Genomic DNA, 13,981 nt, shown 5'->3' with positions numbered 1-13,981 from the left:
AAGTACCTTTGTTATTTTATAACCGCTTAGTATTTTTATAAAAGAACAATAAATAAAACCATAATGCATATTTGTTTTTTTTTTTCATATTTCATTTAATTTATTTTGTATATCTTTTAAAAATTTACAACTACAACTTTTTCGCGTCAAAAATTAAAAAGGAAATTTTCAGAGGTAGCAAAGAACATAATTTAAATAAATAAGAAACAAAAACAATAACGAATAACAAAAACATTCTAGCAAAAGGAAATTCGGAGGAAGTCAGAGGCTAGCAACGATTTTGTTATTTGCTGTTTTATCTATACAAAAGAAAAAAAAAACTAACTCATTTCAAGATAGTAAAAGACGTTTGTGTGTTGCTTGTCGTAGTTTACAAAATATTTAACTTATAAAAATTGATAGATGGGCAGGGGTGTTAAGGAATTGGTAAAACAGAAAAATAGGGAGAAATTAGAATAAACATTTTAATACGAGCGAATAGCTGGTGGTACAGTTTGTACGGTATCATCCAAAGTGTGGTCAATAACAGCTCTGTATTTAATATCTACGGTGCCTTTGTCATCGCTCACCCATAGGAGGGTGTGTTTGCGCCAATGTTGATCCATAGGTACCTTTTGTTGTCCCTCCAAAGGCTTGCTGAAATCATACTCATCAATGCGAGTCTTGTAATCTTCACGAGCATGAGCGCCACGTGATTCTTTGCGGTTTTCTGCAGCTACAATGGTCATCTTGGCATTGGCCAAAAGATTTTGCAATTCCAAGGTTTCGACCAAGTCGGAGTTCCAAACCATAGATCTAAAAAAAAAAATGTTTAAAAAAAATTCCAAAAATATCCTTAAGTGACATTATTACTTGTCTACAACTTTAACATCCTTGAATTCTTGATAGATGGCGGTCATCTTTTCGACACCTTCCTTAAGTACTGGACCATCACGGAAGACAGCAGCATGATGTTGCATAGTCTTCTGCATTTTCAAACGTAAATCAGCGGTGGTAATGCTACCATTAGCATGGCGCAATTTGTCCAAGTTAGCAACAGACATTTCACCAGCATTCTAAAATCAATGGAATTGTCAGCATTACAGATTTATATTTAATTAATGGCACTTACATCTTTAAGCGAAGGAGGAGTAGCACCAGGTTTGTTTTCTTCGGCAATGGTCTTGGCACAAGCGCGACCAAAAACGACCAAATCCAAAAGAGAGTTAGCACCCAAACGATTAGCACCATGTACAGATGAACAACCAGCCTCACCGGCAGCGTATAAACCAGGAACAATCTTGTCATTGCCATTTTCATCGATGGTCAAAACTTGACCTCTGTAATTTGTAGGAATACCACCCATATTGTAGTGAACTGTGGGCAATACAGGAATAGGTTCACGTGTTACATCGACACCAGCAAAGATCATAGCTGTCTCGGAAATGCCAGGCAAACGTTGAGCCAATTGCTCTGGGGGCAAATGATGCAATTGCAAGTATACATGATCCTTTTCGGGACCAACACCACGTCCTTCCATAATTTCAACAGTCATAGAGCGGGAAACAACATCACGAGAAGCCAAATCCTTAGCAACGGGAGCATAACGTTCCATGAAACGTTCACCCTTGGCATTGACCAAATAACCGCCTTCACCACGGCAACCCTCGGTAATAAGGCAACCAGCACCATAAATACCAGTGGGATGGAACTGTACAAATTCCAAATCTTGAGAAGGCAAACCTTGTCTTGCCACCATGGCAGTACCATCTCCAGTACAAGTGTGAGCAGAGGTGCAAGAGAAGTAGGCACGACCATAGCCACCTGTAGCCATAACAGTGTTGCGGGCACGGAAACGATGTAATGTACCATCTTCCAAGTTCAAAGCAATTACACCACGGCATTCACCATTTTCCATTAACAAATCCAAAGCGAAATATTCCACGAAATAATTGCAATCATAACTTAAGGATTGGCCGTAAAGGGTGTGCAACAACGAGTGTCCAGTTCTAAAAAAAACGTCACAAAAAACCCATAAAGTATTTGGTTTTTCTGCCTGAATATTTATTTTGAACTTACCTATCAGCTACAGCACAACATCTGTGAGCTTGGCCACCCTTACCAAACTTCAAACTTTGACCACCAAAGGCACGTTGGTAAATTTTACCATCAGGTGTACGAGAGAAAGGCATACCATAGTTCTCCAATTCAATGACAGCTTTAGGAGCTTCACGAGTCATATAGTGAATGGCGTCTTGGTCACCCAACCAATCTGAACCCTTAACGGTATCATACATGTGCCATTTCCAGTCATCATCTTCCATATTACCCAAGGCCGCATTGATACCTCCCTGAGCGGCAATTGTGTGTGAACGTGTGGGGAACAACTTAGTGATGACAGCTGTTTTGAAACCTTCAGCCACCAAACCAAAAGCTGCACGCAAGCCAGCGCCGCCAGCTCCTACTACAATGGCATCATAAGCATGATCTATAATAGGATATTCTTTTGAAATGGCATCGGGCTTTGACGAAGCTTCACGTTTGCCATGAGTAATGGATAATTCACGTTGTGGAACAACCGATGATGCACGCAGCTGTAATGATAAGAAAGTAGAGAGATTGGAATGGAAGGTTTTGTAAATGTCTAAAGAAAATATCATCCTCGTGAAAAGTAATAGACATTGTTTTCCGATGTGTTATCTCCACTTTCCCATGTGTAGTAATACTACATTTTTGGCACTTATGACCATTAAACTTGCGGATTGATTGACAACCCATAATTGATTGATGGTATATTGAAATTTCATGAATTGCAAAAGTAAATTTGAAACTTATTGCATATTAAAGTAAGTATCTCAAATAGCCAACAACTTCGGTATTTACCTACCTATACGTGGAAATCCATCAACCAATATAAACATATGCAATAAGTATTAATCTTATCGTATATCTATAACCGTAGTATCTACATCATGAGTACAGTGGTGACCATACAATTAAGGACGCCATTAAAAAGAATTGAATCGTGGTAGACAGGTAATAAAATAACTATACGATGAATGCATCTTTGCAAATCGAAACAAAATGAACTAGAAAAATGTAGTAATTACGAATAGAAAAAGAGAGAATGAATCGAAACATATTTTAAAGATTATACACAAGATATCATTATAAAATATGATTAGAATGTTAAATAACTTTAAATTTTGTCGACATTTTTGTGGCCATCACTGTATATTTATTTTCTAAATTAATTGCCACAATAATAGGGCTTATGTAAGGCAGTTGTTATTCAATCGCAAATAACATACAACATGCAAGCGTTTAATATTATTGCGGAAAATACTTTCATGAGAAGTCAATCGAAACTTAATTGTGTAAAGGGCGTATTACAAAAAAAAAAATAAACGTTCGCAGTTACAGACCTCCTTTCGAAGGAGTTAAGCACCATTCCCCTAATGATTGGGATTTAAAACAAGTTGTGGGGAATATCATAGCCGAATAAATATTTTTTTCATGAAAAGGTTAGAAAACAGCAGGTGTCAATAGTCTTTAAGCAGGCGCACAAATGCTTTTACTAATTAAGATCAAATAATATTCATATTTGATTTTTGCAATATTTCTTCTTTGAAAATATTGAAAACAAAGCATAAGTTCAACCTTCCACCATTGATTCGAAGTCGAAATAAGAGTCAGATTAAAAAAAAAAAAAAAACAAGTAAGGAAAGTCTAAAGTCAGGCGGGGCCGACTATGTTAGTAAAAATTTTAGTAAAAAAATATGGGAAACATTTAAATCTGAAGCAATTTTAAGGAAACTTCGCAAAAGTTTATTTATGATTTATCGCTCGATATATATGTATTATACGTTTAGGAAAATTAGAGTCACTTTTCGACTAAGCAGTGGCGATTTTACAAGGAAGATGTTGGTATTTTGACCATTTTTGTCGAAATCAGAAAAACATATATATATGGGAGCTATATCTAAATCTGAACCGATTTCAAACAAATTTGGCACGCATAGCTATAATGCTAATTCTACTTCCTGTGCAAAATTTCAACTAAATCGGAGTTAAAAATTGGCCTCTGTGGTCATATGAGTGTAAATCGGGCGAAAGCTATATATGGGAGCTATATCTAAATCTGAACCGATTTTGCTGATATTTTGCAAGTTTTTCGAGACTCATAAAATATTCGGATGTACGGAATTTGAGGAAGATCGGTCGATATACACGCCAATTATGACCAGATCGGTGAAAAATATATATGGCAGCTATATCTAAATCTGAACCGATTTTTTCCAAAATCAATAGGGATCGTCTTTGAGCCGAAACAGGACCCTATACCAAATGTTAGGACAATCGGACTAAAACTGCGAGCTGTACTTTGCACACAAAAATACATCAACAGACAGACAGACGGACAGACAGACGGACATCGCTAAATCGACTCAGAATTTAATTTTAAGCCGATCCGTATACTAAAAGGTTGGTCTATGATTACTCCTTCTTGGCGTTACATACAAATGCACAAACTTATTATACCCTGTACCACAGTAGTGGTGAAGGGTATAAATATGGGAAACATTTAAATCTGAAGCAATTTTAAGGAAACTTCGCAAAAGTTTATTTATGATTTATCGCTCGATATATATGTATTATACGTTTAGGAAAATTAGAGTAACTTTTCGACTAAGCAGTGGCGATTTTACAAGGAAGATGTTGGTATTTTGACCATTTTTGTCGAAATCAGAAAAACATATATATATGGGAGCTATATCTAAATCTGAACCGATTTCAAACAAATTTGGCACGCATAGCTATAATGCTAATTCTACTTCCTGTGCAAAATTTCAACTAAATCGGAGTTAAAAATTGGCCTCTAAGGTCATATGAGTGTAAATCGGGCGAAAGCTATATATGGGAGATATATCTAAATCTGAACCGATTTCATTCAAATTTGGCACGCATAGCTACAATGCTAATTCTACTCCCTGTGCAAAATTTCAACTAAATTGGAGTAAAAGATTGGTCACTATGGTGATATGAGTGTAAATCGGGCGAACGATATATATGGGAGCTATATCTAAATCTAAACCGATTTCAATAAAATTTGGCACACTTGACTACACTACTAATTGTACTCCTAGTGCAAAATTTCAACCAAATTGGGGTAAAACTCTGGCTTCTGGGAGCGTATTAGTCCATATCGGGCGAAAGATATATATGGGAGCTATATCTAAATCTGAACCGATTTCAATAAAATTTGGCACACTTGACTAATTGTTCTTCTTGTACAAAATTATGGGAGCTATATCTAAATCTGAACCGATTTCTTCCAAAATCAATAGGGTTCTATTCTGAGCCAAAACACATACTTGTGCCAAATTTGAAGTCGATTGGACTAAAACTGCGACCTAGACTTTGATTAAAAAAATGTGTTCACGGACAGACGGACCCTGAGCATTTTTGCCAAAGACACCATGTGTCTATCTCGTCTCCTTCTGGGTGTTGCAAACATATGCACTAACTTATAACACCCTGTTCCACAGTGTGGCGCAGGGTATAAAAAGGGAAATTGGGGTATATGAAAGGGTATATCAACAAATGTTCACACCTAAAAGAATCAAAAGTAAATTTCAAATCGAATAAAACTTGCGATTTCTAAATGCGGCCAAATATTCAACGACATATTCGAAGAACAAATCTCTGCTGAATTTCAGCGAGGTTTACGTCCAGACAGACGGATATCGCAAGATCACCTTAGAGTTTCAACTTAAGGCCCTATGTTCACTTTTTCGCATTGAAAATCACTTTATTTTTGCGATTACTTTTTCTAAAACAATCAAAATTATAAATGAAAACAAATATATTCCTATTACGTCTTAATCAAATCTAGATGAAAAATACAATCCGTGTCAATTGAGTTAAATTATCTGCTTTTGATCGAACTTTTTTAATAAAGTAAGCGCGGAAATTTCAACGCAAGAGTTAACATAGTACCGCCTTTTTGTCAAGAACATATATATTTCGATATGTTACAAATGAAGTGGCAAACCGTGCTTGGAGAGTTTTGAAAGAATCGAGCAGAACTATGAACCTTACAAGTATGAACTTCTAAAAACAAATTGAGCTTAAAAACGGAACGAACCGTAAATTTTTTTTATTTCGACCATTTTTTTAATAAATAGAGTATTCGAAAGAATACTCCTTTGGCTTGTATGTAGGGTAGGCTATATTAACAGACTATAATAACAGCCAGTCATTTCAGTCCCCGGGAACGGGGTCCCGGGAATTCGCTATTTTTTCGCTCCCGGTATTTTTTTCTTTACAACATTTTATATAAAAAGGAGGGATAAATACTACAAAAAACATTTTTTTTAGTACCATTTGGTAAATCATCATTCTCATTACACTTTCCAAAATCTACTTTAACAATTTTTAACTGTATTTTTCTTTGTAAATAAGGGATTTCAAACCCATTTTTAGTAGATTTTGAGTCTAATATGAATGGGGAATAATTTAACCTAAGTGTAGAGGAATATACAAAATAATTTAATTGTTTTTGGTATTTTTGTTTAGATGTTCAATTACTTTGGAAATTGTATTCTCCTATTTGAATTAGGTACCAAGTAGTAATAAAGGGTGATTTGTTAAGAGCTTGATAACTTTTTAAAAAAAAAAACGCATAAAATTTGCAAAATCTCATCGGTTCTTTATTTGAAACGTTAGATTGGTCCATGACATTTACTTTTTGAAGATAATTTCATTTAAATGTTGACCGCGGCTGCGTCTTAGGTGGTCCATTCGGAAAGTCCAATTTTGGGCAACTTTTTCGAGCATTTCGGCCGGAATAGCCCGAATTTCTTCGGAAATGTTGTCTTCCAAAACTGGAATAGTTGCTGGCTTATTTCTGTAGACTTTAGACTTGACGTAGCCCCACAAAAAATAGTCTAAAGGCGTCAAATCGCATGATCTTGGTGGCCAACTTACCGGTCCATTTCTTGAGATGAATTGTTCTCCGAAGTTTTCCCTCAAAATGGCCATAGAATCGCGAGCTGTGTGGCATGTAGCGCCATCTTGTTGAAACCACATGTCAACCAAGTTCAGTTCTTCCATTTTTGGCAACAAAAAGTTTGTTAGCATCGAACGATAGCGATCGCCATTCACCGTAACGTTGCGTCCAACAGCATCTTTGAAAAAATACGGTCCAATGATTCCACCAGCGTACAAACCACACCAAACAGTGCATTTTTCGGGATGCATGGGCAGTTCTTGAACGGCTTCTGGTTGCTCTTCACTCCAAATGCGGCAATTTTGCTTATTTACGTAGCCATTCAACCAGAAATGAGCCTCATCGCTGAACAAAATTTGTCGATAAAAAAGCGGATTTTCTGCCAACTTTTCTAGGGCCCATTCACTGAAAATTCGACGTTGTGGCAGATCGTAAGTCTATTCATGATGAAATGTCAAAGCATACTGAGCATCTTTCTCTTTGACACCATGTCTGAAATCCCACGTGATCTGTCAAATACTAATGCATGAAAATCCTAACCTCAAAAGAATCACCCTTTAGTTGCCTTGTGCGAAATACATAGTCGTGAGTTCTAGCCCAGGCCTCCCAATTGTTTAAAAGAAGGTTGCTCTTCCTAATTTATTATCGTCATATTTCTGTAAACCGACATTCCAATAGACTGGCACACTGAGTAAACCTTTATGAAAAATGGGTCATTTTACCTTATATATCCACTTTTGCAAATGCATAATTTCAAAATATTTTCATAATTATTGCAAGGATGTGTTTATAAAAATTGCAACATTTGTTATGATAGTTACTTCAATACCAAATATAGATGGTATATTTCTTTCGGGAATATTGATCGAAAATTTACATATAGTGAAGTATAGTGACTCTGTTTTATGATGGTGACATCGAAAAAAGTTTCTATCATTTCCATACAATTTTTTAAATGTAAAAAATCCCAATATATCGGAAGAGACTTCCATTGTAAAAGTTTTTTGTATTTTCTGTATTACAAGATATCTTATTTTAGTATGATTTATGGCTGATATAAGCGATTAACATAATAATACATTGTGAGTGGCCCGGACAGCGCCTTATAACCGTAGCTTTAGGCGATTCCTAATTTATTCAAAAGTCTAAATATATGCCACATCGAAGCAGGTTTCCCCTTGGCCGAAATCCCGGGAAATTAGAAAAAAATCCCGCTTTCCCGGGAATGGAAAAAGTCCGGGAAAAAGAAAACCCTATTTGTGATACATTTACTCGAACATAGTGTACTTAGGCTCAATAATCGAGAGTAATCATGTAAAAGTAACACAAACAAAAAACCCTAGTCTCCCTGCATGATCACTCTCGATTTATGAAGCTGTGGTTAGATTTTTAGTTGTTCTAGCCATATCATCCGTGAGCCCGTCTAATTTTTGAAAGAATGGAAATAGCTGCTTGAAATTTAGTATAAGGACTTCTTATTTTTGTAGGCTGCCGGGTATTGCAATTGGGACATATCGGACTATACATACATAGGTTTAGGTCCCGTGTCCACCAATCCCCAGATTTAAGTTTGTGAGCGTCCTGAAAACTTATTTTTCACCCGATCCGTACATTATGGCGGTATTCACCCTTATGTAATCACACAAAAAATAGTTCATATAGGTCTATAGAAGTTATATATAGCCCCACATGGGTCGATTAATAGATATGACTTCTTCAGCATTCTGAAGGTTTAATTTATACCCAATCCCACTGAAATTTGGCACGTGAAGTCGATATTCACCCTTACATAAACAAAAACTTATCTATACGGGTCCATTTTTATATATAGCCTCCTTATAGACCTATCCTACGTCCATCAAAAACATAAAGAACTTAAATAGTCTTTAACTGACATTTATTGACTATTACAACTACGGCTATATGACATAAACCCCTCATCGTTAAGTTAAGAGATTATCACATCAAACATACACATGTACATGCATGAATAAAACGTAACCGTTCATTTGATTTGTAAACAACTATCAGATAATGTAAATCAATTAGAAAAATTAATGTTAATGACAACATTAAATTGCAAGAAAATCGCCGTCATTCGGATACATTAAAGCAAACAACTTTTTATAGACTTATAAATTTTTCTTATTGACATTTTGGATAGAAATTGATTTTTTTGATCATAACCGCTTTTAATTTCTTATTTACTAGTTTTGAGTTCGAAGGATAGAGACCTCTTTTGAAGAATTTTCAAAAATTTTGTAAAACAGGCTTAAGATTGAAATCCATATTGGAAATTATTACAGTGCACTCTCGGTAATGTGAACTAATTAAAACCAACATAGCCATATTCGGAAGTTTTACACGTTTTAGCATGATAGTCTTTTATTTTTGTTATTAGTAATATTAAAATCATAATTTAATTTCTTGAAAAAATTAAAAAAAAAGAGATCTGAAAAATATCAGTGGGTATGGAATTATAAAGCAATTTAAATTAATAATTAAAATTCACGAAAAAAGCAAAAATAGATCACTAAAAAATTCCGTAAGTGTATTTGAAATTGTATTTAGCATTGTGAATCTGCCTTTAACGTCAAATCTCATGTTTTTCAGCGTTACGGATAAGTTAGTGTAAGAAAAAGCATGTTCACGTTATGCGGTGTTCACGTTACCGCGAGTGAAATCTATTTTATATTTTTATTTTATTCTTTAATTATTTTATTGCAATATTAAAATTTCCTTACTAGTCACAATTTATAAACTGTGCCATATAAACCCTCTAATAAATCCGCTTCATAGTGCGGCATCGTAAAGAATACATTATTGCAAGATTGTAATAATCCGCAGAGCACCTTATCAAATGAAATAAATGTAAATGAGGAAAAGTGAAAATCAAAATTGACGAAACAACAGACACCACATATACATGTGCGATCAAGTATACAAAGAGAAAATCCAAATCTGTTGGAACATGAAAAAGGTACATAATTAACCGGATCTATCGGCTATAATATACCCGAAATCTAATTAAACATTTTAGTGTAGCGAGACGAGATAAATTGATTTCTTTATATTATTTTCCTTTAATTTTCTAGATATATCATTTAGATTCACACACAGAGATATTAATGTCGATTTCGATTGTAATGTAATGTTCGACATTTACGAAATTGTTTGCAATCTTTAAATAAATGCGCTATAGCTTTTGGGTTTAGAATCCCTGATAGTATTATAAATTAGTAACCTTTTTAGGATGACACTATAATTTGGGCGTAAGGACAATTGGGGAGGAAGTAGTGTAAATCCCTCTTTTCAATGAAACGAAATCTCATTAACCCATTACACGCCAAGACTATTTAAAATACAAAAAAAACAAATTTATATTCATTTATATATTTACACTTAGCTTCAGTTAAAAAATATAAAAAACAAAAAAAAAAAACAAAAAGCATAAAACATAAAACATAAAAAACAAAAAGAAACATTACCCAATTTCATTTATAAACAAAGTTCTACGATATTAACTGTTGCCAATTTTCTGTATTCAAGCAAGTACAATGGCAGGAAATGGGTTAAGATGCTTAATTACATTTGTTACTTTAAAATCTTCTTGGCATCGAAATAAAATATTGTCCTTAAAAAAGATTGGAAATTGATATCTTTATGTATGCAATTTTTTAATTCAACCAATTTTTTTAATACAACTCACAAGTTTGTGAATATATGTATAAAGTTTCGCCCTTTTTTCTGAAGCTATTTTTGTCTTTAATCTTTCCATTTTTATTTCATTTTAGATATCAAAGTTTGGCCTCCAACCGTTTGGAAGTCTCTTTTATTATGTAGAACTTTGTTTTTAGTCCGCAACCAGAAATTTTGACCATATATGCTCCACAATTACTACCAAAACGTTTAGACAGATATAACCCATATTACCCTACACCTAATTTTAATCGAGTCTTCTTTATATCACATATATATGTCCGAACTTGCCCAATTTAATTGAAGCGATCGTTTATCAAATTTAATCCAAACAGATACTGATATACTCGGTTGGCATGATATATGCGATCTTTGACAGAATTTATCTATAACAACATTTTTAAACCAAAATACATTATATTTTTAATGCTGATACTAAATTGTGAAAAAAATTTAAACAACATTTTATTAGCTTCGTCTTAAAAACGTTCAGAAATGTTCTGATATGTATCAAAAAATATATCGCAATCATAATCTTAATTGAGTATACACTTTTCTACGTGTACAAAATCTCAGGAAATATATGATAACATCGGCAACCAGAACAACAAGTGGAACTATTAACGTTTTTTTTTTTTGTAGACAAATTACAAATACAACTCAGCATCATCAAGGAAAATAATCAAAAAGGGGGATCGAAAGCAAAACAAAAGCAATGTGGACAGCTTGTAGTAGAATAGAAAACCTAAATTGTATAGATTATCTAACAACAAAAAATTCTGGATGCGCTATACTTACTAAGATACAAATGTATGTATGATATGTTTTGAATCATCATTAGATGAATGCACCCCTACAAGAGTTTGGCACGACAATTTTCCCAGAGGCGGACTTGGTTAGTTGCCTCATAATAACGCCTCGCATTAGACCTTTTTTGAAAGCAAAACAGGAGGTATGGGCCTTCTTTGCATTTCGATCCACATGTTTTATCAGGTATATAGGAGGCTTTTTTAATACAATGAGAGTAGCATATTAATTTGAGGTCGAAAGCTATAACGCATTGCTTTAATAAAAACTATAGCAAAACAATGAGAGAAGAACAAAGTTTTATTGCATTTCATGAAATAAATATTTTTAGGTCATCTAAGAAAGATTTGATACATCATCTCTGACGGCTTTGGTGGCTAAGTTGTCAACTTAGTGTTAGACCAAAGTTAAAAATTAAATTAAAATAATTGTTAAAAATAAAAGAAGTGAGAGAAAGAGAGTGTGTGGAATATTTTTATATGTTATCGAGACACTTCTGGCCAACATTAGGAATAATTTCTATCTAAAGCATACAAAGCTGGGATGTGACCAATAGGCCTCACGACAACAAAATCCACTCCTAATAAGCATTTTCTTCCGCCACTGGTTTCCTCAAAACACACACACTCACATAACCTTAAACTAAAGACGAAAAATTCTTGTTTTGGATATGTCTTCTTCCAATGTCTAGCAATGACATGGAGAAATTATTTAACGTGGCTAACAAAAAAAAAAATAGCCACAAAGGTATTACCTAATAAAAATAATCACATGTTTTTCTTATTCCATACTATCATATCAAATGTAAAACATAAAATTTTAATTTTTGTATAAATTTATAATTACATAACCCCTAAATTTTTCTGGGGAGTTTAACGAAAAAAAGTAGAGTTTGATATCGTAATACATAAAAAGGTGGTGGTGGGTGTTTAAATGCCGCTATTACTCAAGTTCACCTAATGACCTATTATAGAATTGTGAAATTCAATTCATATCCTGTATATAGTATTCTTTTAACATTTTTTTTTAAATTGATTGTGTAAGTTTTTTCTTTCGCTTGCTTTGATACTTCCCTTCCCCCTTCTTTCTAACAAACCAATCAAAACAAGCACAATAATACCACACAGACTGATGCTGAGGAATAGCTTTCAACGTACCATAGCTGCCGCATTTTTGGCCAAAATCGATGGCACCCTCATTAAACTGGCCATTGTTCGTCTTTATGTTTTGACTGGTCGTTGTTTTTTAACGCGGTTATATCAAAGCTATCAAAATCGTGGGGCGACTTGTGCCAAGATGTTACAGTCGCCTATTTCGTTAAAAATTTTATTTTGACCGCACTGGGAAATTTACTTTTGCACCAAATTTTCCCCAACTACTTCGAATCTCTCACACACGGAAACTACCAATAATGAGTTGATTAAATGTGTAGTTAATGAAAAGTCATAATATATCAGCTGTGAGAGAAAATAGTAAAATTACAGCCCTGATAGTATTCTGATTTAATAGGTTTGCTCATTTATTCATATATTAAAGGCTCGAACCAAATCTTCGCATTATTGCGCTAAAATATGCACATACATATATATTTATTCATATATTTACAATAATAATAAATTAAAAATAAACAGGATATATGTTCTAAAAATTGTTCATTGAATTTTTATAATCGACATATTTTAAATTCTAATACCATAGTGAAAAATTATTCAGCCTCTATGGGAGCCAGTGTAGCATGAGTTCAAGTTAAAAATAATATTGGCAGGGTAGGAGTCATATCAGCGTTGCCATGTGTTTTAAAATACGTGTAAAAAGAAAGGAGGATAATCGAGGAGAAGTAAAGGTTGTTAAAAAAATTGTTTGACAGCTCCAAATGCCTGTTAGGTCTCTATTAAGGCCACGAGCAAGCCTTATTGTCGGTCTCAATATGTATGTTAGTTAACATATAATCTATCTCACTCATGCTAGTAGCATTTCTCACACATCAACGTGTATTAGAATAAGACGAATATAGTTCTAAGTAGACAATACATTAATCTGTAAAGAATATTCCTATGTAAAAGAAAGAAAATAAGCCTCAATCAAATTTTATTCTATTCTAAAGGTAGTTAAACTTACGTTGAGCGGGGCTTGATTAACGAAATTTATATCGTGTTAAGGCCGGTACTATGTTCGCTTTTTCCGCGGTAACTTTATTAAAATTGTGAGATTAACGAGTAGATACATTAACTCAATTTATGCGTATTGTCTTTTTCATCTAGATTTGATTAAGAATTAACAGGAATTTATTTGTATTCATTTATATTTTTGATTGTTTGTGTAAAAGTAATCGCGAAAACAAAGTGATTTTCAACTCAAAAACCGAACATAGTAGCGTTGAGTTGAATTTTCTCTTTCAAGCAACAGCTCGGTAAGAGTGCTTCAAACAGAAAAAATCAACCCTTCCATCAACGCACGGATTAACGAATAATTCAACCTTTAGAA

The 13,981-nt window shown here is 33.9% G+C and overlaps 1 protein-coding gene across 1 annotated transcript; it reads right to left on the bottom strand.

The window, feature by feature from the left end:
- Window positions 1-70: 70 nt before the first annotated feature.
- On the bottom strand, window positions 71-12,901 carry SdhA (succinate dehydrogenase, subunit A (flavoprotein)). The gene is made up of 5 exons (XM_075309885.1): window positions 12,655-12,901; window positions 2,059-2,573; window positions 1,112-1,988; window positions 853-1,055; window positions 71-795 (listed from the first exon to the last, which is right to left on the bottom strand). The coding sequence occupies exons 1-5, from the start codon at window positions 12,706-12,708 to the stop codon at window positions 465-467; spliced, it is 1,980 nt and encodes a 659-aa protein (XP_075166000.1). The 5' UTR covers window positions 12,709-12,901; the 3' UTR covers window positions 71-464.
- Between the last annotated feature and the right edge of the window lie 1,080 nt (window positions 12,902-13,981).

This window comes from Haematobia irritans, chromosome 5 (genome assembly GCF_050003625.1).
Source record: "Haematobia irritans isolate KBUSLIRL chromosome 5, ASM5000362v1, whole genome shotgun sequence".
NCBI classification, from domain to species: Eukaryota; Metazoa; Arthropoda; class Insecta; order Diptera; family Muscidae; genus Haematobia; species Haematobia irritans.
The sequence above is the reverse complement of the archived record's forward strand: the minus strand, read 5'-3'. Positions and strand labels throughout refer to the sequence as shown.

Coding starts and splice junctions, on each gene's coding strand:
- SdhA (XM_075309885.1), bottom strand. CDS start 12,708: ATGGCCAGTTTAATGAGGGTGCCATCGATTTTGGCCAAAAATGCGGCA. Junction 2,574..12,654: donor CCAAAAATGCGGCAGCTATG/GTACGTTGAAAG, acceptor TTATCATTACAG/CTGCGTGCATCATCGGTTGT. Junction 1,056..1,111: donor CTCCTCCTTCGCTTAAAGAT/GTAAGTGCCATT, acceptor CATTGATTTTAG/AATGCTGGTGAAATGTCTGT.